Here is a 27006-nt window from a genome sequence, read left to right on the forward strand (position 1 = left end):
GTAAATGCCCACAGGTGTCAGCAGTCTCAAATCTGCTGTGAGTCCGTGAAGGACTTTGGGGAAATCACCAGTGGTCTTCAAATGTAAAGCTTTGGGACAACTTTGCAGAGGAAAAATGTCAGAAAAGAAGGCCTGGATAAAGAGTTTATTCATGCATGCGTGCATTTAATTGGTAATTTACGTTTGTTGACTGCCTCCTACCCGCCAGGACTGTTTGAGGTTCTGAGGAATCGGCAGTGAACCAGCTGGACCATGCTGTGGTCCTTGGGGAGCTTTCTTCCTGGAGAGAGGAGACAGCTGGTAAACAAGTACCTGGGAAGCTACACAGATAATCCCAGACTAGAAGTGCGGTGGAGAAAATAAACAGGCAACATGATAGTGTGTTTGCAGGGTGGGGAAGGCTCTCTGTAGACTCAGTCCTCAGGGAAGGACTGAGGAGTAAATAGGAGCTGGGACTTGAATGACAGAATGGGGAACCAGCCACTTGAAGACAATATTTGATAAGAGGGAGTACAAACCCACTAAAAAAAAACTCACTGCCATCGAGTCGATTCCGACTCATAACTACTCTATAGGACAGAGTAGAACTGCCCGATAGAGTTTCCAAGGAGTAGCAGCCCCCAAATACAATCAAGCTTGTATGGCTGGAAGACTGAGGTGAGATAGGCCAGGTACGCACCCTCAGGTCATGTGGAGGCTTGTGGCCTATGGCTGAGGTGAATGATAAAGGGCATTCAGTGCCAGGGTAGGGAGCACTCAGCAAGCTTCCCCTTGACCTTTTATATGGGAGTAGCCCTGCCTTACCAGAGGGGAGAAGTAGTGTCTTGTCTACCTTCTTGGTTTTCTGACAAACTCCTTTTTTCCTATTGCTGACTGTACTCTTGTCCCGGAAGTCCCATTGCCAATTTTTATCCCGGTCCAGGGTTTACGTCTCGACCCTTGGTTGCTGGCCTTTGTGATACCTGGTAATTGCTGATGGCAAGGAGAAAAGAGGAGCCCTGGTGGCACAGTGGTTAAGAGCTTGGCTGCTAAACAAAAGGTCGGCAGTTCAAATCCACCAGCTGCTCCTTGGAAACCCTGTGGGGCAGTTCTCCTCTGTCCTGTAGGGTCACTATGAGTCGGAATAGACTTGAGGGCAGTGGATTTGTTGTTAGGAGAAAAGGACAACATTCCTTATCCATCTTCAACCTCCTTTCAGTTCTGACGATATGCCAACCAGTTTTCATCTTTTGTAACAGACTTCCTTTTGGATATAAACCCTTGAAGTAAGATTGCTTCTGTAACTACTCTTAAAAAATTAAAAACAAGTTGTTTTCTCAGAAGCATGTTTTTTTATTTGAAAGAAATCTTTATGCATATACTTCATAAAAAAAAGCATACGTTAGAAAAAACATTTACAATCTTCAGCATTTCAGAAGGTAAGTTAAGGCTGTTTTGAAAAGAGTCTGGGAAGGCGTGTGACTCATACTCCTGAACCTTGGAAGGAATTCCTGGAAGAGGTTTTCTTCTCAGCCCCTAAATGAGGAGGCCCTCTGATGTTCCTTATTATGTCTTACATTGAATGAATGAAAGTGTTAACAGTTATGTAATTATAAAATTTATGCTTTCAGGCCTTTTTTAGTATCATGGTATATTCTATGAATGACTTCTATAAACTTGGTTAGTTTTAAATTGTAAACCTGTAATAATGACTTCCGGACGTAAATGTCCAAACATGGACTTTGACTGAGTTTGATGACAGTAAGTGGACGGGGCAGTGTCTGGGGCAGAACGGTCTTGGCCCCGGAAGTTCCTCATTTGATTCTTCCTAGTTTTGATGATGATTTTCTCTTTGAAATGAGGCTTTACTGGGAGTGGAGGGGAGAATTTAGGATAGGCCTCAGTGACTGCTTTGGCAGTATTGATATGCTCTCTGCACGTTTCATGTGTTTCTAATTGAGGTTAAATTCAGTTGAAGTAACTTTTGTATGTAAGTCTGTTGGAAGTGTTGCCACGGAATTCTGCATTTCTTTTGCTTCGCTCTTACCTGCACGTTTCAGTCAGGGTACTAGTCACCTGGTCTTTAAGTAACTCAGTCTTCTGTTTTGAATGTTGCCTTCATAGGAATGTGATTTCCATCAGCCAGGTTTCTTGCTGCAGTAACGGTAGCGTCTTTATGAGGACAGAGGTATAGAGATTAAGGTATTGTAATTCTTTAAGAATCTTTCTATATTTTGACTTCAGTTTCTGAATCATCAAAATGGGCTTAGTAGTGGTTGCTACTGATAATTTAATTCTTATAACAACCCATCTATTGTCTTCATTTTATATAGAGGAAACTGAAGCGTAAAAAAAAACAAAACAGAAAACCAAAGTCTTTGCTGTCGAGTTGATTCCGACTCATAGCGACCCTATAAGACACGGTAGAACTGCCCCCCCCATAGGGTTTCCAAGGAGTGCCTGGTGGATTTGAACTGTGGACCTTTTGGGTAGCAGCCATAGTTCCTAACCACTACACCACCAGCGTTTCCATCTGAAGCACAAGACGTAATAAATTGCTGAAGGTCACACGGTTATTAAAATGCAGAATCAAGGCACTTTGCAAGAATGCCTGAAGACTGTAGTACTTTAAGTAACAGACTCAGAGACTGTAACCTACATGAAATTGTTTCCCTCTCCAATTTTGAAATAATCGAATAGTACACTTGGGTAGTGATCGGGAGCTGTGACTAAAGGCATCGGTAGAGTCCAGGTTAAAGCTGCTAATACCAGGGTGAGACAGGGCAGGAGTACTTTTCTGCGATGTTGTCTCAGACTTTTGTGGCACGTATCCAACTCTGAGATTACATCACTGACCTTGCCTTTCTTGATATCGTTCATTTCCCTCACAAATCAGAAATGCTGTATTTCATTCCTGCTGGAATTTTGGTTAAGGCATCCTTCGATTTCTCTACAAGGTATCACTCTTGAACATAGGTCAGGATTCTGGAGACTTGGGTTCCAGTTACGGCTTTGATCCAAGTTCTGCCAACTTAATGCTGAGTCATTCACTCTCTAGAGCTTGGCTTCTTCCTTTGTAAAATTGGGTTGGACTAGATGATTTTTATGGCTCTCTTTTAATTCTTGTTTTTTCCTGCTTCGTTGACTTGATCATCTGAGAGGTAACTAAATGTCATGCTTTCAAATTTCTCTGAACTTGGAACTTTATAAAACGGTGTTTCCGTAGGCGGGCAGATGTCTGCGTGTGCCTTTATGGAGGTGTCTGGGACTGTGGGTCCAGAGGGAAGGGTGGTGGGCGAGGAGATGAGGGCTGCAGCAATGGACAGTACGTAGCGTGTTTCATGGTGGTGTCTTTGGGAATCACAGAGGTGACAGCAGTCATGTTTAGATTTCATGGTTATAAAGGAACCCAGGTGGCACAGTGGTTAAAGCCTTTGGCTGCTAACTGTAAGATCAGCTGTTCAAACCACCAGCCACTTCAAGGGAGAAAGAAAATCTATACCCTTGTAAACTCTATGGGGCTGTTGTACTCTGTCTTGTAGGAAGCAATTTGAAGGCAGAGGGTTTAGAGGATGTTGGTCCTGTTAAAGGTGTCTTAGCCCTTCCTCCATCTAATACTGATCTCTTTGCACGTCTCCTCTTCTGAATAGGTTAGATTAGCCTGTTAAATCGTGTTGTTTTTTTTTTCCAAGACAATAATTAACGCTATGGATATGCTAGCATTATTTTAAAATATGTTTTGTAAAGTTAACATCTTTAAAGTTTCTTCAATATTTGGTTAGATTGAGACTGAATTTACAAATGTAATTAGTTTTTTTTCCCTCTCTTTTGTAATTATGCACTTAGATCGTTGCAAAATATTGATGTATATCTTTTATTAACGCTAGCAGTTAAATGAGCTAGTTTACTGGGTCTGGGGTTTATGGCTGATTGGGACTTTACCAGGTTATAAACTCATTATTTAAATGATGTCTGTTTTTTTTGAAGTTCAGATTTTAACAAATAACCTGTTATTAGCAAACCAAGCAAAATAGTAAAATAACTGGGGGAAAAAAAAACATGATTTCCTCACTGTCTTTCACAAATGAGTGAATGAAGAGGCAGGTCCCTCTCAGAGTTTGACATTCAATCATTTTAAAAAAATATAATTTTTAAAACTGCCGTCGGACTTGATACAACTCTTTACATGCACTCCCTTTAAATCTGCGTACCTGGTACCCTGTCGTGAGATAGAGATATTTGCGCGTCTTTAGAAATGCCAGCAATGCTTGTAAGTACTTTGCTGTTCAGTTTTGCATTTTGAATTTGTGTTGAGTTTTTGAAAAAGTATTCTGGAAACTGCAGATCATTTTCAAAACTGAATGTGAAATAACTTCTATTTAATGGAATTGCCGTCTCCTTAACTATTAAGGAAAATGTTTTTAGTGTTTCGTACTTTGAAGCAGTTTTACCTTTTAATCAAAGAGCTCTCATTTTTACTATTTTGTTTTTATCTTTTCTCTGATATGTACACTTCAGAAGCTTTAATATTCTCATGTGTTGTAATTAACTCAGGAGCCTTGGTTAGCGCTTGACTGCTAACCGGAAAGTCCGCTGTTAGATCCCCCCAGCCACTCACTCTGTAGGAAGAAGACTTGGCAGTCTGCTTCCATCAAGAGAATAGCCTGGGAAACCCTATAGGGCAGTTCTCCTCTGTCCGTTGGGGTTGCTGTGAGCCAGAATCAACTTGATGGCAATAGATTTGGTTTTGTGATTAACTCTTGTGTACTTTTGAATATATTCTTATAGTTAATTTGATTATAAACCTTTCTAATAACTGTGGTTGTATGATGTTTACTTTCATAGTTTATATCTTGTGTTATCAGTTCATTTTTTATTAGCGGTTAGGAGTGTAACAGCATAAAATATTTCATTTTTTAATGAAATGTTTAATAAACATTACTTTATTGAAGAACGGTGGCATAGTGGTTAAAGAACTCGGGTGCTAACCAAAAGGTTGGCGGTTCAAATCCACCAGCTGCTGCTTGGGAACCCTATGGGGCAATTCTGCTTTGTCCTGTAGGGTCCCTGTATGTCTACTCGATGGCAGTGGGTTTTATTGAAGTATGACTTTGATCTCAATAGGGGGAATTAACAAAAGGTTAGTATAAGGGCCACTGCAGTAATCTTATTTATTACGTATTTTTAATTTTCCCCAGATTCAGTTCTTGGTTTTAATTTTTTCATGTAGACATGTGACAGTTATTTGAGACCCACCAATCTGTCTTATACATTCTTTTATTGTCTCAGGTAAGAATTCTCTCTCTAGAGGCTCTAAGCTGATGAGTTTGCAAGACTATTTCCCCATGCTGCCTTAACTCAATGTTTCAAAGTAAATTGTATTTTGGGATATTTGTTTTACATTTGCTGAAAATAGTACAGGTTCTGTAGCTAATAAACAATGTGCCGCAGTTAGCACTGAGGCATCTCGGATGTGGTTGTTAAGTTAGGGTAGTAGTTGAGCCCTGGTGGTGCAGTGGTTAAGAACTCAGCTGCTAACCAACCACACGTTCGGGCGTTTGAATCCACCAGCTACTCTGTCCTGTGCGGTCGCTATGAGTCGGAATTGATTCAACAGCAGCCGGTTTGGTTTTTGGTTTTATACGTATTTATAAATCGATCTTTGCCTTAATGGAAATTTTCGGTAAGGTTTAAATAATCAAAGCTTGCTTTGCATCTGTATTATTGTTTTAGTTGTTTAATTTATATTGAAATGTTTGTTAGCATAAAACAGGACATAACTGTCTCATGTCAAGGAAATCAGTTCATCACTGAGTTAATTTGAACTAGCTAAAGCTTGTATGGTCTGATAGGTATCAGGTTTGATAGCAAATTTCATATTAAAGGTAGCTGAGTATTGCCTTTAAATTATATGTCTTTAACTTGTAAAATAATTAGTTTTTAAAATTTTTAAATTGATTGTGGTTACAATAGAATTTGATAAACTCTTTTGTTTTCCATGTGATCAGATGTTGGAGGCCCAGGTAAAGGAAAACGGCCACCTTGGAATAGCTAGGAAAAGAGAGGGGAATTTTATACAGTTCCATTCCCTGAGGCGCCAAGAAGTAAATGAGCTTTTTATTTGCTTCACCTGGTGTTCAGTTCAAGTAGAATACACCTTTTTTCAGAGCCGATTGTATCTGCATCTTAGTTTTTATTTTGAGAGAGATAGCTGTTCTTTTCTGCGTTTAGAATCCGTTTCATAGGGGCCTGAACAAATCTTGGAGGAAGGAAAGCCTCCTAACATGCGGTCTCCCAGCCACACGCGTTCTAGGACTCAGGGGACAACTGTCTCCTTTGGAAAAAGCTCTATTTATACAGCGACGATTGTAATACAGGAGGCGTCTTACTCCATTCCTTCTTTAGCAAGGGAGTGCTTTGAGGAGTTTGGCATGAGGCTTAGTTGTTTCAACTGACATTTTCCTCATTGAATAGTGCCTTGTCTTCATGCTGGAACATACTTTGTGATAGAGATGGTTCAGCAGTTGTTACTCAGCTTATGGAAACCTGCAAGTCACTCTTAGCTTTGAAAGGTTACTTTTACATTTCTGAGATTCTTGTTGATACACTTTATGTTTAATCCTCCATACATGTGGATTTTAAAAATACTTTCAATGGAAAGAATTTTTACTTTTTTCCTAGAAAAATTAGAAAATATTAACACAAAGAAGAAAATAAAAATCACTTTAATCTCTGTGTCCTGCTGTATTTTAGTGTATGTCCTTTTCTTCCTACTTTTTCTCAAAAGTAGAGTTAGGTCTTAATTTGTATTTAAAAAATGAAATTATTTGCATGTTGCCTCATGAAATCCAGTCAGGGATTCATGACTCAGGAGAGGAGGATCCATTTGGCTTTTATGTAACAGGTATTTATAAAATAAGTGGGAATAATTACAGTAACTGCTTGTTAAATGCTGTGCTGTCCTTCTCACCTGTTTAGAAAACCAGGTACCTTTTCTTTCCTTTCTCTCCTTGCTGCACCAGGGAATAGCTTATACGCAAATAACAGCATGCCTTCTACCTGTGTTTACCACCCAGGGAGGTGTTTTTGTAAGAATGCTGTGCTGATTTTTTTTTACAGCAACTTGTAAAAAAATTGGCGTAGTGGTGTTTATGAAAATACTTAACAAGGCGGGGGAAGGCGCAGTTGTCAGAATTAGATGGTGCACGTTATTTGCAGAAAAATCCAATATGCTCTTATTTAAGTATCTTTCTCCTAAGACCTCATTATATTCCTCTTTAACATCTTGTGTTGTGCTTGGCACGTGGTAGGAACTTACTATGTGTTTGTTGAATGAATTAATGAAGGTATAAATAAAAAATGTCAGATTCTGTAGGTTGTTCCTAACAAGATCCAGGCCACTACAAACAAACTAAATCCTTGTTGAGGAAGAGGGGAGGGTATCATGGGATGTAGTTTAAAAACAAGTATGTTACTTTGCTTTTCAGAACCATAAAAAAGTCATTGAGATTTCCTTTCAAGGAGAGGGCTATTCCTCAAAACATAAGTTTTGGTCTGACGCAAGACTTTACTACTGGCTTAAGATTTAGGTCTCTGAATCTACCACTCAGTATTTTAAAGTCAGTGACAGTAACTGTATTCACAACTAATTTACGATATTTTCACAGTGATATTCAGTGTTATTATAATATAATATAATACCATCTACCTAGCATGCGTTATTTGATATAAATTTAGTCTGTGCATTTTTGCATAAAAATACAGAATGGTGTTAGATTATTATATATATATTTTTACATCCTTTTTTTCTTTTTTACTCTGAATGGACCTAATCACATGGGATTCTTGAACTTTGCACACAGATCTATCTGGTTGGCCCATTTTAGTTGGGTTTATACTTTCAGTCTTGTCATTCCTCTCAGCTTGGGCAAGTGCTGGTAACTTTTGATGTGTCGATTCGCCCGCTGATACTGGTGGATTTATGAAGACCATCTACGTGGACTTACAGGAAGGGAGCGAGGCCTCGAGAGTTAAACGTGGCTGGTAAATCACAGCTCTGCTGGCCACAGGGACAGGAGAAGCAGAGAGCAGCCTGGTGGTTGTGAGTGTGGACTCTGGAGCTGGCTGCCAGATTTTGGATTCTGGCTTCTGTGCTACTAGTTGGGTGACTTTGGGCAGCTACTGAACTTCTGAGGCTTAAATGAGTTGTTAATGCGAAATGCTTAGATGAGTACCTGGTAGGGTAATTGATTGACTAATTACTATTGTTGTGATGCTTATTAAGTAAGTTTAGATGAGTGATCTTTCAGCTCTAAGCTTCTGCTTTCGCGTATGGAAGATGGGAAAGACCACCAGGCTTACTTACGTAACTGAGGATTTGCGTGTTTGGCGTAAATGAAGTGTTTTCTGAGAGTAAACCAAACCAAAGCCATTGTCATGGGAACGCATGCAGTAAATATAAGGTGGGAAAAGTAATCAGCGTTGAAATCATATTGCTTTAAAATAGAACACAGACTGCTGGAAGCACCACTATTGGTACGTAAATGTATATTTTCAATTTTAATTCCTCCTGAGGCCGTCTTGTGTGTGTAGTTTTATCCAATTAATAGGTGCTCAGATAATGCTTCTGATACTTAAAGATGGTCCTGGTTTAGAGGGTTTATCCCTGAAAGTCTTCATTTATGGCATCAGTGATTCTGACCTGGAAATCAGAACTCGGGGTTGTTTGTCCACAAAGCATGAAAACATGGCTTAGCAGAGCCTGCCCGGGGAATGACTTACAAAGCCAAGGAAATCCCTGGGCTTGAAACTTGATGCTTAAAATCTGATTATAGACTTAATTAATAAAAGGTTTCTTAAGTTTGCAAGTCAAAAAGCTTCCTCAGCTAAATTTAAAGTTATTGAAACGAATTTAATGGATTGAAAGAGTCGATGTATACTTTAATTAAAATGACTTAAGTAGGCAAACAGTACAGATGGCGTGGTGGGGTGTCTGACCATCTGACCTCCACTGACTTCACGAGGGGGAATGAGAATGAAGGTCAGCAGCCCAAGGTGATTCCTGTGAGGCAGAGGTCAGACATGCCTCCACTCGCCAACCTTGTTACCATTTTTGACACCAGCCGTCCCTCCCATGGCCCTCTCTCCGTCTCTGTTTGGTTCGATAATTTGTTGCACTGGCCACACAGAACTCGCAGACCATACTCACAGTTACGGGGTTTATTAGGGAAGTCACAGATGGCAATTCAGGATCAGGAAGGACTCAGCATAGAGTTCTTTGATTAGGACAGCCTCTTCCTGGCTGTGCCTCACAGGCAGGCCTGTCTCTGGCCCTTGGTCCCTTGGCTGGCCCCCACCCGCCCGTCTCCTGCCAGTCCTCTGGTTCTGCTGCCTCTGCCACCGTTTCTCTGCCGCAGTTTCTCACCATCTTGTGCTCTCCGTTGTCACATCTCTCTCTCACTGTCTCCCGGGTCTAGGAGGGTCTCAGTGCAGGGATCTTGGTTCAGAGGATACGCTCCACTCCCACCTTTTTTTCCTGGTGGTAGTCAGGTTCCCCTCTGCTGTGGGATTGGCTCTCTTTTAAGCCTAGAGGGATGGGAAAACTGAACAATCCCCTCCTTGGGGTTCCAGACACCTTATTTGGGTGGTCCCACGTCCACAAGGGTGCCATGCACCTTATTTGCATTATTAGCAAGCTGTCCAATCCCCTTGGTGGACCACAGGCACCTTATTTGCATAGTCCTGCTGAAACATTCTGTAGGAGTCACAAGAGCATGCTGAGAAAGGCCATTTGAAAACAGTTCATCACGTTGCACAAGCCAAATAGTGAAAATACAGTTTGACAGTTGCTACGTGAAAACCTTTCCCTTTAGTCATTAACCTGTTACGACCTAACCAGGTGATATAATGATAGAATTTCCCAGACCTAAAACTATATAAGTAGTTTTCTGTGTAAATAGTTTAAAATTGCCAAGGCTGTCGCAATATCCATTTATGTACTGAAATGAAACAGATAAATACTTGAAAATATTTAATAAAGATTAAAGGGAAAAAAAATACAAGAAGGTTCTACTCATAGAATCTTTGAAGGACTACAAGCACTTATGTTTCATTTGTTATTTACATTTTGAATATGGCTTAAAATCCGTTATATAGAAATTTGCAGACTTCTACCATTACCTTGTTTATTCTAGACCTTTTTTCTCTGAGCGTATAATTGTGTGTATGTGTGGTTTATTTTGCTGAAACAAAACTAAACAGAACTAAGATCATACTTTATATGGATTTATATTTTTCATTCAGTTGGTATACGTCTGAGTCACCTAGTGCTGGTGTAACAGAACTATCACAAGTGGGTTGCTTTAACAAAGAGAAATTTCTTCTCTCACAGTCCAGGAGGTTAGAAGTTCCAATTCAGGGTGCCGGTTCCAAGGGAAGACTTTCTCTCTGATTGTCTTTGGGGGAAGGTCCTTGTCACCAATCATCCCCTGGTCTAGGAGCTTCTCGGCGCAGAACCCCAGGTCCAGAGAATGCGCTGTTCTCCTGGCTCTTGTTTCTTGGTATGAGGTCCCCATGTTTCTCTGCTGGCTTCTGTCTCTTATATCTCAGAAGAGATGAACTTCAAACACAACCTAACCTTGTAGACCGAGTCCTGCCTCATTAACATAACTGCCTCTAATCCTGCCTCATTAACATCATAGAGGCAGGATTTATAGCACAGGAAAGTCACATCAGGTGACAGAAGGGTGGACAATCACACAATACTGGAAATACTGGCCAAATGGGCACACATTTTGGGGGAACACGATTCAATCCATAGCTGCCTATCACTGACATTTTCCCATGTAATTCACACATACGTCTCCTTTTTTTTAAGGTTGTGTAATACGTATCATAATATGATAAACCTGTCTTTCCTGATATAATAGAACGTGCTTAATTAATGTCTTAATGGCACAGAAAAACAGGTTTTTGTTTGTTTCCAGCATAAGATACATCACCTAGATCACCAAGTGTTGGGAAAACAGCTGAAAACCTATTTTGTGCATGTGATCACTATGTTTTACATTCCATTGAAGCCAGAACTTATTCTCTGGTAGAATTGCAGGTTGTGGCCCCCCACCCCCCACCCCAGTGCTTCTCTCCAGTTACAGGACAGCTAGAGACTTGGAGGCCTTGTAGTTGTCTGGGCCCCGACTCTTTGGGATTGAATCCCAGTTTCACCACTAATAAGCTGTATGACCTTGGGCCAGTGTTTACGTTGTCTTAGTTTCCCCATCTGTGACGTTGTTGTTGTTAGGTTCTGACTCATAGTGACCCTGTGTACAATAGAATGAAACACTGCCTGGTCCTGTGCCGTCCTCACAGTCATTGTTATGCTTGAGCCCTTAGTCGCGGCCACTGTGTCAGCCTATCTCATTGAGGGTCTTCCTCTCTTACGCTTACCCTCTGCTTTACCAAGCGTGATGTCCTTCCCCAGGGATGGATCCCTCCTCATGACGTGTCCGAAGTCCATGAGACGAAGTCTCGCCCACCATCCTTGCTTCTGAGGAACCTTCTGGCTGTACTTTTCCCAAGACAGATTTGTGAAATAGGGGTAATCGTATTACCTACTTTTTAGGGTTGCTCTGAGGATTAGTGGGTTGATATATGGGAAGTGCTTAAGATAATATCAGGCGGATCATGAGCGCTGTCGGTATACGTTAATAATGACGTCATCACTGTCACCATCGCCGTCATCGTTTCACTGAGTTTGCTTTGTTCCCCATCGCAAATGGCTGCTCATAAAAGAACACTCATGGCAAGTCCCTGGTGTTGAAAGATTGGGTCACGTAATCAGTACAGTGACTTTAGATAAATGGGAGAGAGAGAAATCGTACAGCCTGATTTATTGTTTTTAGCTGTAAGAGGGCCAGAGAGAGACCTGTTGTGTGCAGCACACCACCTGGCGTGTGAGGCATACTGAGTTGACTTAATTTTTTTGACTTACTTTTTATTTTCAAAAGTGTGGAATGTAAACTTTTTGTGTGTGGTCTTCAGCAACTAACAATGTAGTTTTATGTATACATATGAGTAGAACATTCTTAATTTACTCAAATTTATTTTTAGTCTTTTTCTGCAAAATAAACCATTAAATAAAATAAGACTGTACATTTCCCTTGTTTTATCACCAACACCAGTGAACCCAGTGACAGTACTATTTTGTATACTTCAGATAAAAAGGGACGTACTGTACAAAATGCTTTCAGTAGTCAAAAAGTATTTTGTACAAAAATACTTTTTGACTACCGAAAGCATTTTTTTTTCTGTTATTCCCTGATTAAGTGAACTGAACAGCCATTTTAGGACTTCAAATGCTTTTAACTTATACTCTTCTTTCTTACTTTTCCCCTATTTTAAATGTTCAACAACAACACAGCTTTACCAACTAATGGCAGAAGCAGGCAGAACCAAAAAAACGAAACCCGTTGCCGTCGAGTCAATTCCAACTCACAAGGAACATTTAAATCTCTGCTTCCAACATGCGAGGTTTCTTGTGTACCCGTTTCAGCCTCTCACAGCATCCTCAAGAAGTTGACATACTAACAGCATTATCAGTCTAAATCTAGTTTTTAATGGAAATGAGATAAAAATAAGTTCAAAAAGACAGTTTTTATCACTTAAGGATAGAAACAAATTACGTTTTATGAGCTCTAATGGACATCCTTTAAAAAAATTAAAATGTATATATATTTACAGAAAAATGGAGCCGATAGCACGGAGTGCCTGCACAGGCCCTGCCCCACCTCACCCTCGGCTGTCTCTGTCCTTAGTACCTTAACGTTAGTACGACACACGTTTGTTACAGTTAATGAACCAATATTGATACATTATCATCAGCTAATGTCCACAGGGCCTTCAGGTTTCTTTCGTTTTCCCCTGATGTCATTTTTCTGTCCCAGGAACCCATCCAGGATCCCACATGACATTTACACGTCTCTTTATGCTTCTCTTGGAAACCCTGGAGGTGTAGTGGTTAAGTGCTACGGCTGCTAACCAAAGGTTGGCAGTTCGAATCCACCAGGCTCTCTTTGGAAACTCTGTGGGGCAGTTCTACCCTCTTCTATAGGGTCGCTGTGAGTTGGAATGGACTTGATGGCACTGGGTTTGGTTTTTTGGTTTTCAGGCTCCTCTTAGGGGTAACGGTTTCTCAGACTTGCCTTGGTGTTTTGATCAACATCTTGTTTATTAAGTGCCTACATTTTTTTTTTTTTTTTTTTACTCTTTACCAGGCCCTGAACAAAAATAGTTAACAAAAGCCTGCTCTTAAAGAACTTACATCTAGTGAGAGGCTTGTAGTTTACTTTTTAAATTTAATTTGAAAGAAGAAAGAGTGTCTTGGCAGCAGACTCATGGTAGGACAGTTGTGAGAATTCTGAGTTTTTTCCAACATTAGCAGCAAAACTTGAGTCACCATTCACCGATTAATTGCAGAGCCACGGACACTGTGTGTCTCCAGAGTGTAGACGTCTCTGTTCTCTCACGTGAACGTGGCTTTTCTACCTGGGAAAACACTTAACTTGCAAAAGAGTTGCTCTGTGTACCAGGAGGGGAATGTGGAATGAGAGAAAAGAGGAGGTAGACTCGTTGCCTGCAGGGAAGATACTATACATTATATTTCGTGTTAAATTTCATGTTTCATTTTTTCTTGTGATTGACAAAAGCAGTTTTTCATACAATTGCTGCCTTAAGCTTGGTTCCAGAAAACTTAAAAAAGAGGTGCATATAGTACATGGTATAGCAGAAGGTGGGGGGTGGGCTGTACGGCTTTCAGATTTATGCCAGGTCATTGCTGATCGTAGTTTGGAGTTGAAGTGGCTAAAGAACCCCTTAGAACGAGGTTTTGTTGAAAGCTTTGGCATCAGAGCTTAACCGGGGGCCAAAAACAAAAACACAAACGCATTGCTCTTGAGTCGATTCCAACTCGTAGCGACCCTATAGGACAGAGTAGAACTGCCCCATAGGGTCTCCACGATTAAATCTTTATGGAAGCAGCTGCCACATCTTTTCTCCTGTGGAGCGGCTGGTGGGTTTGAACCACCGACTTTTTGGTTAGCAGCCAAGCACTTTAACCACTGCCCCACCAGGGCTCCTTCTGGAAAGGGGCCAAGACCTGTTAGATAAAATAGGAAAATTCCTGGAAGAAAGGTATTCTATAGCCATGGAAATTTAAGTCAGTTAGCTTATTTTTGGCAGATATTATGGGTACAAATAGCTTTATTTTTGCGTTAAAGGTTACCATATTGAATGCATCTTGCTCCCCTTGTGTGAGTTGGTCTTTCTTTCTCAGAGGACGGTATTCTAGGTAACCGCACCGTCAGCGGTCGGGGGGTGGGCAGTAGGAAGCAGTTATTCTTGGAAACCTGTATTTACTTGTTGACCATTATGTTGAGCAGCTAATACTGTACCTTTGATTGACCTAGGCTGTGGGACAGCAGCATCAATTCCTGTTTAATTAAATATGGGCATTAATGAATCCTTCTAGAAAGGAATTTTGCTGTGAGCTGTATTTCCAACTGCAGCTCTTTTAAAAATCACATTGTATAGTTTTTTCCCTTCGGTCTAGGCCTTCCGCTGTACACACATTTAAAATAGTTTCCACAGTGACATCTGGTGGTGGTTTTGCCATCCTGGAGAGTATGTTTGGAATGATAAATATTTTTATTTAATAGCTCCAGGTTTCCGGTTTCTTTCAAACGTCTCAGCTTGTTAACAACTTTTTTTTCCTGAAAATATCCTCAAAGTTGAAAGCCGGGCATGATCCCTTCTGTAGTGTATCATCAAAGCGAAGGAGTGATTGCTGATAACACTGCTGGGTGGTGTGTGCAACAAACTTGTCTAAACTTGTCTCAAAATACTTGTCACAGAATCATGTGGTAGGATTGCTGCCTTGTCTTACTGCTCTAGGCCGTAACCTCATGCCCCGAGAGGCGTCCGGATGCTGCGCTCTCTGGGCTGGAGGGAACGCCAGGGGAGGTGTGGCCTGCCACTTCCCTTCCCCTTGGCAGTCAGGGCTCACGTTACCATCTAAACCAAAACCCATTGCCATTGAGTCGATTCCAACTCTCAGCAACCCGATAGAACAGAGAACTCCCCCATAGGGCTTCCAGGGAGCACCTGGTGGATTCGAACTGCTGACCTTTTGGTTGGCAGCCATAGCACGTAACCACTAGTCACACACTGTCATCGATATATCGGGAAGTAGAAGAGGAAGTCAAAAAGAGGAGCAGAAATGGCCGAGAGAGAAGGGAGCTGAGAGAGAGGAAGCTATTTGAAGACAGGAGGGAGACCATAAAGGAAGAGTTTGTATATGGATGTAGATTTGCGCCGGGAAAAATGCAGTATTGAGTATGTGTTACAGAGACATTGAAAAACTGTAGTTTTTGTTGGTTCCTTTGAGTTTATTTTCAGGGAAGTGAGTTTATAACCCAGGATACAGAAAAGTAACGATTGGAAGTTGGTTGGTAGAGGATTATGGATTGATAGAAATGGAGGTTGGCTGGAGTTTGGTAATGGACGTAGTAGAGTGATTTACGTCCGACGATGGCTAGGACTCAAGTCTTGAGGTTTTCTCCCCTTTGCTAAAGGTACTAATTAGAAGTTTCCATAACGGAATTTTAGAACTTTGTCTCTCTTTGTTGAGTGAAGGTAACTGTTAACAGTTACACAAGAAATCCGTCAGTCAAGGCTGTTTGTGACTTTAGAAGGGACTGGCCAAAGAAGCAGGGCAGAATGTAGGAAGCAGAGTAACCAGGGAATAATTGCGGCTCTGGTCAGACTGTTAGCCAGTTGGTATGTTGGTCCTGTCGGGAGCTAGGGCTCCTGTGGAGAACGTTTTGGATTCGATGAGCCTCTGGTTAAGGAGGTCTTTACTCCGGATTCTAACGTCTTCCTGGCTGACTTGCTAACATCAGGTGAATCACTTCATCATTCTTTAAAAATGAGGGAGTTGCACTGGCTGGTATCGAAAGAATTCCCAGTCTGCAGTTCTTGATTCTGAGGTTGCTGAGGCTTCTCCTGGCCTGTCTTTGCAGATCACCCAGACCGTTTTCTGGCCTTCCCCAGACCTTAGGTGTCTGCTCTTCTAGATTGAGGATGGGAAGCGTGGGGGTGCCTGACCTTGTGATGCAGCACTCCATGCCTGTTTCAGAAGGGTCCATCATGTGTCTTGTGACTCAGCAGATGGATGGAAAAACAGGAAACACACAGCCCTGCACAAATAATGCTTATACGCAGGTTGTCTGCATTTAGACAAGTATGTCAGCGCTATGCCTTCAACTTCAGTGATCGAGCAGAGGCTTCAAGTCCTCTCTTCTTCTTTATGTTCCCTGAAGTGTGGGGAGGACCCTTAATTCCAGTGATTGAAAACTCTTCATAGCTTCCGTCATGGTACTAGCCCCCGTGTTCCCCAGCATCCTGGATGCCATGAACATTGATGACAGCACAGCACAGTGATGAAAATCCCGGGTTCTGGGGTCAGACTGAGTCAAATCCAGGTTCTGGGGCTCATCGTGCAACTGTGGCCAGCTTCCTTAATCTCCCCAGGGCTTGGGCAAGTTGCTTAATTCCCCTAACCGTCTGTTTCTCGTCTGTAAAGCTGGGTTGAAATCATAGAATTTCTGTGCACCTTTAGTGATTTAATGGACGTAAAGAACCTAGCAGTGTGTGTATTACGGAGTAAACCCTTGTTAAGTGTTATTATCATGAATTTGAGCATTTTCGTTGTACGTAGGAGAAATTATTTGGTGTGCTCTCACTTTCCTTTGGCGATTGAAATTTCACTTTATTTTGTAGTTATCTAGAAGCAGTATTAGATAATCTGTGTTTTCTTTTATAAAGATGTAATGGTTAAAAGACACCAGAACATAAATATCGCAGTAGTTACTGTACAGTATTACATAAGCACATGGTTTATGAATCCATACAAACGTCTGGGGACCTTACTCATCAACACTTAATGTTTCAGTTGCTGAGTCATACAGTCTTTAGGTTTCTCTCATATTTAAGTAGGAGCCGTGTTTTAGGAGCATCCAGGGATCATCTGTGGCTCTGAAATGTCTCCTTCTAACTCCTTGGAAACCCTGTGGGCAGTTCTACTCTGTCCTGTAGGATTGCTGACTCGATGGCAGTGGGTTTGGGTTTGGGTCCCTGTGGCCAGGCCAGTGGCTGGGTTGGTTAGAATAGAGGGGCTAGTTCCAGGCAGAATGCTTCTCATAGCTGTACACTACAGTCTAGATGCCTACAGACCAGATTCTGTAACTCGATGGGAAAAAAAAAAAGGTTTTTTTGGTCTATGATTGTAAACCTCATAATATATTTTCATTTTATATTTATTTTCTCCCTTCCACTCTGAGTCTGTTCTTGTTAGCTGCTGTCAGGTCACCCCCTGTGGACTCACGGTGACCCCGTGCATAATCCCCGTGCATAATGGGATCAAGCTGTTGTGATCCACATGGTTTTTATTGACTGACTTTCCGAAGTAGACGCTAGGCCTTTCTTCGTAGTCTGTCTTAGTCTGGAAGCCCCATTGAAACCTGTGCAGCATCGTAGCAACACAGAAGCCTCCACGGGTGGACGGGTGCTGATGGAATTTGAGGTGCGTTGGCCGGGAATTAAACCTGATTCTCCCTAACGGAAGGCCAGAATTCTACCACTGAGCTACCACTCCCCTCACTCTGAGACTGAACAAAAAAACAAACCAAACCCGTTGCCGTTGAGTCGATCCGGACTCTAGCGACCCTGTAGGATAGAGTAGGGCTGCCCCACAGAGTTTCTAAGCAGTAGTTGGCGAATTCCAACTGCCGACCTTTTGGTTAGCGGCCGAGCTCTTAACTGCTGTGCCACCAGGGCTCCTTACTCTGAAACTAGACGGAACTATTATAATCAAAGGAGCGCTTAATCCTCTCGTTCTGATACTGATGTGAAAAATCATAAAAAGGATGATGAAATAGGGGGTTTGACTGGTCTTTTCAGAGTTATCCCATCGAGTTCTGTTTATTCCTTTGTCAGTCTAATGCAGGATTGACGGAGAACTTCGCTGGCACGAAAGTCACAGACTTGTAGTGTCTGACTAACTCTGATGTTCACTAGGACTGAGAAAGTTCCTCATCTCTCATAACCTGAGTTTGTCTTCAGTGAAGTGGGAATAATAGCACCACATATAGGCAGGCTGGATATAAAGATTAAATAAGACAGTGCGTGTAAGACACTTATCGCGGTTCCTGGCATGTATAGCAAACAGCAGATTGTCCCTGTAATTATCGTTGTTATTAAATGCCTCTAAATCGCGTTCAGAGTGACATAGTTTTAAAATGTGGATAGCTGCATGAATTATTTGAGGATTAGAACTCAGAAGAAGTATGCCTTCTTGTACTCCTGAAGTTTTCTGTTAATCCTTCACCTGTCGAGTGAGTAGGTTACGTTGTGATCAGTTGGCAGAGCACAAGAGGGGGACGTGAACATTCATCATGTCAACATGAAGTCCTCATAGACAGAAATCGTACAGCCTGTCGTTCCTGACTTCCTCTGTATGACTTGATGAGGGTGGCGAGAGAGAAACTGGAAATGATTATTTCCCTTGGTTACTACGGGCACTGTTTTTTTAGACTGAGGACACCTAATTTTACTAAAGCATTTCACTTATTTGGCAAACAGATGAGTATGCATTGACTGTGTTTGGACCAGAGAAAAAGGGAAACAAGTTTTAGTTTTTCTGGCAGTTACCTGCCGTGCAGAGATACTAAAAAAAACAAACCAGACCTGTTGCCGTCGAGTCGATTCTGACTCGTAGTGAACCTATAGGACGGAGTAGAACTGCTCCATAGGGTTTCCAAGGAGCAGCTGGTGGATTTGAACTGCCGACCTTTTGGTTAGGAGCCATAGCTGTCAACCATCTCACCACCGGGGCCCTGTAGAGGACTAGTCAGCTCCTTTTATTTAGGGATTCTGAGGCTTGAGTCCACATTTCTGGAAGTCACCCTGTAGATGCATTCTGAGGGTTCAGTAAGAATTGATGAAGCAGTGGTAAATACGTACAGTGCTTCTGAGAAACAGTAAACATTCATCTTATGATTTATTTTACACTTTATTGTCTAGTGAAGTTAGCTGTATACAAATCGTAAACCCTTTTGGCCGTGTTAGGTATGATTAACTAGATACAATTAACTAACACTCAACCAATGAGTTTTCCTCATTTTAACAACTTCAAATAAGTAAGTATTTTAACTTAAATAATGATTTTATAGAAGAAATATGGATTTATTTTTGGTTGAAATAATTACTGTTTCATTGCTAAGCGTAGCTGAAATCGATGTTTGCCGTTTTTCCCATGATATTTTGCATCGATTGGGAAACTTTAGTGTTTCTGGAGTTGTAGGGTTTCCAGAGCTCAACCTGGGCCATGGGGTTGAACCCTGTAAATAGCTTTAGTTCAGAATGATTAAACCATGATAATAAAAAATGCAGAAGTATCTTTTGGGAGCCAAAGGGCAAAATCACTTCTTTGAATAAAAAGGTAGACTGCTAAAGAGAAATATTCCCACTGTCATTCATCCTGAGAGGAGGTTTATACTGGATTAAGTGAGGTTTTGACTCATTTCAGTGGTGGGACCAAAACATTACACTCTAACCTCTTCTTTACAATCTTGTAACTCCATGTCTTACTAGTTTACTTAAAATATATATCCTAGTGTACATCCCAGATGAGGACTTCTCTGAATCAACCTCACTGAGGCTAGTTGTGCCTTCCCTTCATTTATTTAATGAATCATTATTGGGCTTTGTGTAACGTGCTAGGTAGGCCGGTATTCAAATAGGGTGTGGCTTTGGCCGACATGGAGCTTGTAGCATAGACGGAGAATTTATGTTATTAGCATCCTGGCTATCCTGTGTGTGCTTAAGGTGGCTGAAGAGACTGAAGGGTTTCAGCACCCATGAGCCCTGAGTAGCCTCTTATTCTGGACTTACAAAGGTTACGCTGTGTTTTCTTAACCACTGTACGAAGGGGGATGATACCAAACCAGGGTGTCCAGAGAAGTGCTGCCCCTAGCCCCTTTCCCTAACTAGGGCAGCAGTCAGACAAACGCAGTCTGGGAAGCAGACGCACCAGGCTGTGGGGACTTGGGACAATGATGTGTTGGGCCATCGGATGACCTCTTGGTACCCATCTCGTTGGATTGTGGTAAGACACGTGGGGTGATATTTGTGGCTTGTCCAACATCCTGCCTAGTACTCATGATACTAAAGATAAATACCTTTATAGCTTACGTTATGTGGCAAGTGCTATTCTAATCATTATATCTGTATTAGTTCATTTAATCAACCTGTCAGGAACATGTTATTATCTCCATTTTATGGGGAGGGCAGCTGAGCACAGAGAAGTTAGATAGCTTGTATCATGCAGCTATAAGCGACTCGTAGCCCTCACTAAATCAGAATTTTGTTACCAAGTTGACACTTTCTCACAGTGACTGTTGTCCTTAATGTTGACGTGTCACTTCATGGCTTTCTTCTTCTTTCTCTCCAGGCGTCATAGAAACTTCAGATCGACTGGACCGTGAGCTGACCTCTCACTACTGGCTGACAGTCTACGCGGCCGATCAGGGTGTCGTGCCCCTCTCCTCGTTCATAGAGATCTACATAGAGGTGGAGGATGTCAACGACAATGCCCCACAGACATCGGAGCCTGTGTATTACCCAGAAATACTGGAAAATTCCCCCAAGGATGTGTCCGTGGTCCAGATTGAGGCCTTCGATCCAGATTCTAGCTCTGACGACAAGCTGACATACAAAATTACAAGTGGGAATCCACAAGGATTCTTCTCAGTACACCCCAAAACAGGTTTGTGAAAATACCGTTGTACAAAGTGCTGAAACTCTCCTTATGTGGGGACAACGAAGAGTTAGCGTTTATCTGTTACGTACTCGACTTTTGATAGATTTTTTTCCCCTTTTAAATTATTCAGAACAAGCCTTTATTACCGGATGAAAAGTTAGTCTAAATGTTTTATTTTTCTTTCCCTTTGAATTTGTTTTTAGAAAGCTTTTTAATGGGTTTGCTTATTAATGGAGTTCCATTTTCAGGTTAAAAAGCAAGTATCGTTTCAGTAATAGCGCCTCAATTAGCGATAAATCTTAAACTTATTGCACGTTTTACTGCTGCTAAGCATTTAAATTTTCTTAATGCTACTTTTTATGAAATATAAAATTATTTCACATTTATGGTAGTTTGTGTTCTTAAATGTACCTGTGGAGCACTGATAGATCTCTGCAGGCAGAAGGGGGACTAAATGGTCTTCAAATCGGGAGTAGTTCCTTCCTGAGCCGGCACCTCAAACCTGTTCCTTCTAACTTTTCTCTCGGTATTGTTGACCCCCTGCTTCCAAACGGGAAGCTTCGCAACTCTAAACCCTCCTCCAGAGTCCTGAGAGAATTCCATTCTTCATCCTGTCGTATTCGATAATTGTTGTTAGGTGCACTTGAGTCCCTTCGACTCGCAGCAGACAGAGTGGACCACTGCCCGATCCTGAGCCTACGACTCGCAGCAGACAGAGTGGACCACTGCCCGACCCTGAGCCTACGACTCGCAGCGGAGAGAGTGGACCACTGCCCGACCCTGAGCCTACGACTCGCAGCGGACAGAGTGGACCACTGCCCGATCCTGAGCCTACGACTCGCAGCGGACAGAGTGGACCACTGCCCGATCCTGAGCCTACGACTCGCAGCGGACAGAGTGGACCACTGCCCGACCCTGAGCCTACGTACGACTCGCAGCGGACAGAGTGGACCACTGCCCGACCCTGAGCCTACGACTCGCAGCGGACAGAGTGGACCACTGCCCGACCCTGAGCCTACGACTCGCAGCGGACAGAGTGGACCGCTGCCCGACCCTGAGCCTACGACTCGCAGCGGACAGAGTGGACCGCTGCCCGACCCTGAGCCTACGACTCGCAGCGGACAGAGTGGACCGCTGCCCGACCCTGAGCCTACGACTCGCAGCGGACAGAGTGGACCGCTGCCCGACCCTGAGCCTACGACTCGCAGCGGACAGAGTGGACCGCTGCCCGACCCTGAGCCTACGACTCGCAGCGGAGAGAGTGGACCGCTGCCCGACCCTGAGCCTACGACTCGCAGCGGAGAGAGTGGACCGCTGCCCGACCCTGAGCCTACGACTCGCAGCGGACAGAGTGGACCGCTGCCCGATCCTGAGCCTACGACTCGCAGCGGACAGAGTGGACCACTGCCCGATCCTGAGCCTACGACTCGCAGCGGACAGAGTGGACCACTGCCCGACCCTGAGCCTACGTACGACTCGCAGCGGACAGAGTGGACCACTGCCCGACCCTGAGCCTACGACTCGCAGCGGACAGAGTGGACCACTGCCCGACCCTGAGCCTACGACTCGCAGCGGACAGAGTGGACCACTGCCCGACCCTGAGCCTACGACTCGCAGCGGAGAGAGTGGACCACTGCCCGACCCTGAGCCTACGACTCGCAGCGGAGAGAGTGGACCACTGCCCGACCCTGAGCCTACGACTCGCAGCGGACAGAGTGGACCACTGCCCGACCCTGAGCCTACGACTCGCAGCGGAGAGAGTGGACCACTGCCCGACCCTGAGCCTACGACTCGCAGCGGACAGAGTGGACCACTGCCCGATCCTGAGCCATCCTCACAATCTTTGCTGTGTCTGAGCCCATCGTTGCAGCCACTGTGTTAATCCAGCTTGTTGAGGGTCTTCCTCTTTTCAGCTGACCCTGTGCTTTACCAAGCATGATGTCCTTCTCCAGGGACTGGTCCTTCCTGATAACATGTCCAAACTACGTGAGATGAAGTCTCGCCGTCCTTGTTTCTAAGGAGCGTTCTGGTCGTACTTTTTCCGAGACTTGGGATCCACATTTGATAGTGCTTTCTCTTATTTTTTTCTAAGTTATTAGCCCTCTTTTGTGTCATTTCACAAAACGAATGTTAAACGTAGCTATCTATCATTTGTGTGATGGGCAGTGATGGTTCAGTAGTTGACGGCTCGCCTTTCATGTGGGAGACCTGGGTTCGATTCCTGGCCAGTGCACTTCATGTGCAGCCACCACCCGTCTGTCAAAGGAGGCGGCTCATTGTGATGCTGCACAGGCTTCAGGGGAGCTTCTGAAATAAGACAGAGTAGGAGGAAAGGCCTGGCAGTCTACTTCTGTGAACCAGGCAGACCAGGAGGGAAGGCCTGGCAATCTACTTCAGTGAACCAGACAGACCAGGAGGAAAGGCCTGGCAATCTACTTCAGTGACCCAGACAGACCAGGAGGAAAGGCCTAGCAATCTACTTCTGTGAACCAGACAGACCAGGAGGAAAGGCCTGGCAATCTACTTCAGTGAACCAGACAGATCAGGAGGAAAGGCCTGGCAATCTACTTCAGTGAACCAGACAGACCAGGAGGAAAGGCCTGGCAGTCTACTTCAGTGAACCAGACAGATCAGGAGGAAAGGCCTGGCAATCTACTTCAGTGAACCAGACAGACCAGGAGGAAAGGCCTGGCAATCTAGTTCTGTGAACCAGACAGATCAGGAGGAAAGGCCTGGCAATCTACTTCTGTGAACCAGACAGACCAGGAGGAAAGGCCTGGCAATCTAGTTCTGTGAACCAGACAGACCAGGAGGAAAGGCTTGGCAATCTACTTCAGTGAACCAGCCAGAGAGAGAACCCTGTGGGTCACCACAGTGCCATCTGCAGTCGGCCTTGGGGATGGCGCAGGACCAGGTGTTGCTTTGTTCCATCGTGCATGGAGTCAGCATGAGTTGGGGGCCAGGTCGGGCTGACTCGATAGCAGCTAACAACGTCATATGTGTAGGGAAAACTTACCTGTTGTTTTCGCAATGAAAACGTCATGTGTGGAGTATCGTGGACTTTGATTTCTTCATCAGAATTAAAATAAGAACCACCATATGACATTGAGAGACAGCTTATTTGTGGAAAACAAAACTCCTTATTAAATATATTATTGCCCTTGAACCGAGCTGTTCTGCAGTCATTCAGTACTTGTTGATAAAGGTAGAATCTAACAGAATTCTGAAGAGGTGGATTTATTAGGTAATTTACACACCTCCATCCTGTTTCTCGAGCCCTCGTGATGCAGTGGTGAAGAGCTCGGCTGCTAACCCAAAGGTCGGCAGTTTGAACCCCCCAGCTGCTCCCTGGAAACCCTAGGGGGCAGGTCTACTCTGTAGAACTGCAGGGTCACCATGAGTCAGAATCGGCTCGATGGCAGCAGGTTTGGTTTGGGTTTTATCCTGTGTTTACGTAGTATGCTTTTCCTCATTCTAGTTGCTGGTTTAGCTACGGGGTTCTCTTTGATATGGAAAGGAAATACTATACGAAAATCAAAACTGAAGAATCATCCTTGGCTACTTTACCTGTCTGTGTTAGTGCCTTTTTTAGTACCATTCTTATTTCATGATTTTCTTTGTTGGACTTAAAAGGAAGCAATTCTCAAGGTGAAAAGAAGTTGGAATTTAAGGGTTGTAACTGTGCCTGTAGAAAGACACCTGAGAGAGGTGGTGGATGCGTGTTGTATTTTGTCTCATGAAAAGATAAAGTCTTAACTTTTAAACGCTTTTGTCAACGTTTTTTAGTACTCCTATGTGCCGTCTTTCTTGACAGTTAAAGTAAACCAAAGCTCAAGATTTATTTTGAATGTGTAGTTACTTTTTGCTTTGGGACAATTATACCATAGCCCATTGGGTGGATTCTGGCATGCTTCTCTGGTGGAGAAATGAAGGAGATTAAGAAACGAAGGATTCTTAGAAAACCAGTAATTGATCATTAAGAATAATTGAGCCTTATGGAAACACTGGTGGTGTCGTAGGTAAGAGCTACAGCTGCTAACCAAAAGCAAAGTATTCACCTAGAATCTGCAGGAGGTCACAGACACTGAGGGAGACAGAAATCTAGGAGTAAAAACCTTCAGATGGTAGTTCAAGAACGAACCTACCTCCATTTTAAATTTGTTTTATGAATTAGGCTTGAAAATGTTTTTATATTTCTTAATCTTCTGCCTCTCTTTTAGATCAGATGAAGTCATTTATGAAGAAACAGGTGAGCAAGCAATAAAAGCCCTTTTGAATATCTGAGCAAACTGTTCACTCTGGGCATAATTCATACTTGAAGAGAAGAGAGGGAAAGAAGAAAGAGACTTAAAGAAAATGTGTAGATGAGAACTATTTTGGGGGGCCTTGAAACCCTGGTTATCCCCGGGGCCTCTGAAGGGATGATACCCCTCTGATACTATGTCTTACTGTAACCCAAACCCAGTGCCGTCGAGTCGATTCCGACTCATAGCGACCCTATAGGACGGAGTAGAACCGCCCCATAGCATTTCCAAGGGGCGCCTGGTGGATTCTAACTGCCTACCCTTTGGTTCGCAGCCGTAGCACTTAACCACTGCGCCACCAGGGTTTCCCGTCTTACTGTAGAAACCTTATTTATATGTCACTGCCAGTCCTGTCAAGTCTGCCTTCTCACAGCTCTTAAGAGATGTCTGCAGAGACTTCTCAATTCTTCCTTTCCTTCAGTGAGAAGAAATGCCACCGGGAGTCCACACACTAGCTCCCAACCCCCTGGGTGGAAAGCCCAGGCACCCTGCTGGCAGGACAGCAGGAGGAAGTTCATCAGGATTTACAGAGGAATTGTTAATTTTTTTCTTCATGATTTACAGGCAGATGGTAATGGAGGATGGCTGTAGTTAATACACAGGAATATTTGTTGAGAATGTATGTTACAAACGATGGTTAGTAAAGAAATCTGATCATTCCACAGATCACCTAAGTCTCTAAAGATCAAGAGATCTTGATGTTGGCATAGACATGGCTAAAGAATGTAGTAAATATAGGTTCACCGGATCTTTCTCTGGGTGACTCTCTGCCCCTAATTCAGCATAAAATTTGGGTCTGGTCCTCAGGTTACAAAGTGTGTGGTCTTCTTAAAACCTTTAAACAAACTTACTTTTAATAGGTAGGTTGTGAAAGCTGATGAGAGTGAGCCTGGTGGAAGAAAACTTTGGTGATGTACTGACCCAGAACCCCACCTGGAAGACCGTAAATCATATTAAACAAACAAGCAAACAAACCCTTTGCTGTCGAGTTGATTCCAGCACACAGCAACCCTATAGGATAGAGTGGGACCGCCCCATGGAGTTTCCAAGGAGCGGCTGGTGGATTTGAACTGCTGACCTTTTGGTTAGCAGCTGAGCCCTTAACCACTGCACCACCAGGGCTCCATGGTACTTAATTGATGATTGGGTGAGAAGATCACTGGCTGGAAGTTGGGGGTCTGGGTCATGGTGAGGCTTTACCTCTGGGGTCTCGGAGAAAACTGGCCTTTAGGTCCCTGGGTTTCATGATTAGTGATTTTTTACGTGCCTGTTGGGGAATGTGTGTGCAGGATGCAGAGGGCTCAGGTGCCACAGGCCTAACTAAGGCCGTGCTGTGTCTGTACCTCTCACACCTGCATGTGTTTCAGGTGCTCTGTTAGGGGCACAGGAGGCAGTGGAGATGTTAGTAGATTGGTATATTTATGCGTCTCCCTCGGGTACCTTACAGGTGCTCTGTTAGGGGCACAGGAGGCAGTGGAGATGTTAGTAGGTTGATACATTTACGCGTCTCCCTCGGGTACCTTACAGGTGCTCTGTTAACGGCACAGGAGGCAGTGGAGATGTTAGTAGGTTGATACATTTACGCGTCTCCCTCGGGTACCTTACAGGTGCTCTGTTAACGGCACAGGAGGCAGTGGAGATGTTAGTAGATTGGTACATTTACGCGTCTCCCTCGGGTACCTTACAGGTGCTTTGTTAACGGCACAGGAGGCAGTGGAGATGTTAGTAGATTGGTACATTTACGCGTCTCCCTCGGGTACCTTACAGGTGCTCTGTTAACGGCACAGGAGGCAGTGGAGATGTTAGTAGATTGGTACATTTACGCGTCTCCCTCGGGTACGTTACAGGTGC

At 43.4% G+C, this 27006-nt stretch overlaps 1 protein-coding gene across 6 annotated transcripts in view; it reads left to right on the top strand.

Moving 5' to 3' along the window:
* Positions 1-27006, top strand: part of FAT1 (FAT atypical cadherin 1) — a 144007-nt gene that overhangs the window by 43031 nt on the left and 73970 nt on the right. For all 6 annotated transcript variants that reach the window (XR_010318671.1, XM_064272913.1, XM_064272910.1 and 3 more), the window contains one exon: positions 20543-20857. Coding sequence is in view for 5 of the 6 variants with exons in the window: in XM_064272913.1 (XP_064128983.1) it covers positions 20543-20857 (315 nt within the window). In the remaining variant the exon portion in view is untranslated. The remainder of the gene's footprint in view (positions 1-20542; positions 20858-27006) is intronic.

This window comes from Loxodonta africana, chromosome 19 (assembly GCF_030014295.1).
Source record: "Loxodonta africana isolate mLoxAfr1 chromosome 19, mLoxAfr1.hap2, whole genome shotgun sequence".
NCBI classification, from domain to species: Eukaryota; Metazoa; Chordata; class Mammalia; order Proboscidea; family Elephantidae; genus Loxodonta; species Loxodonta africana.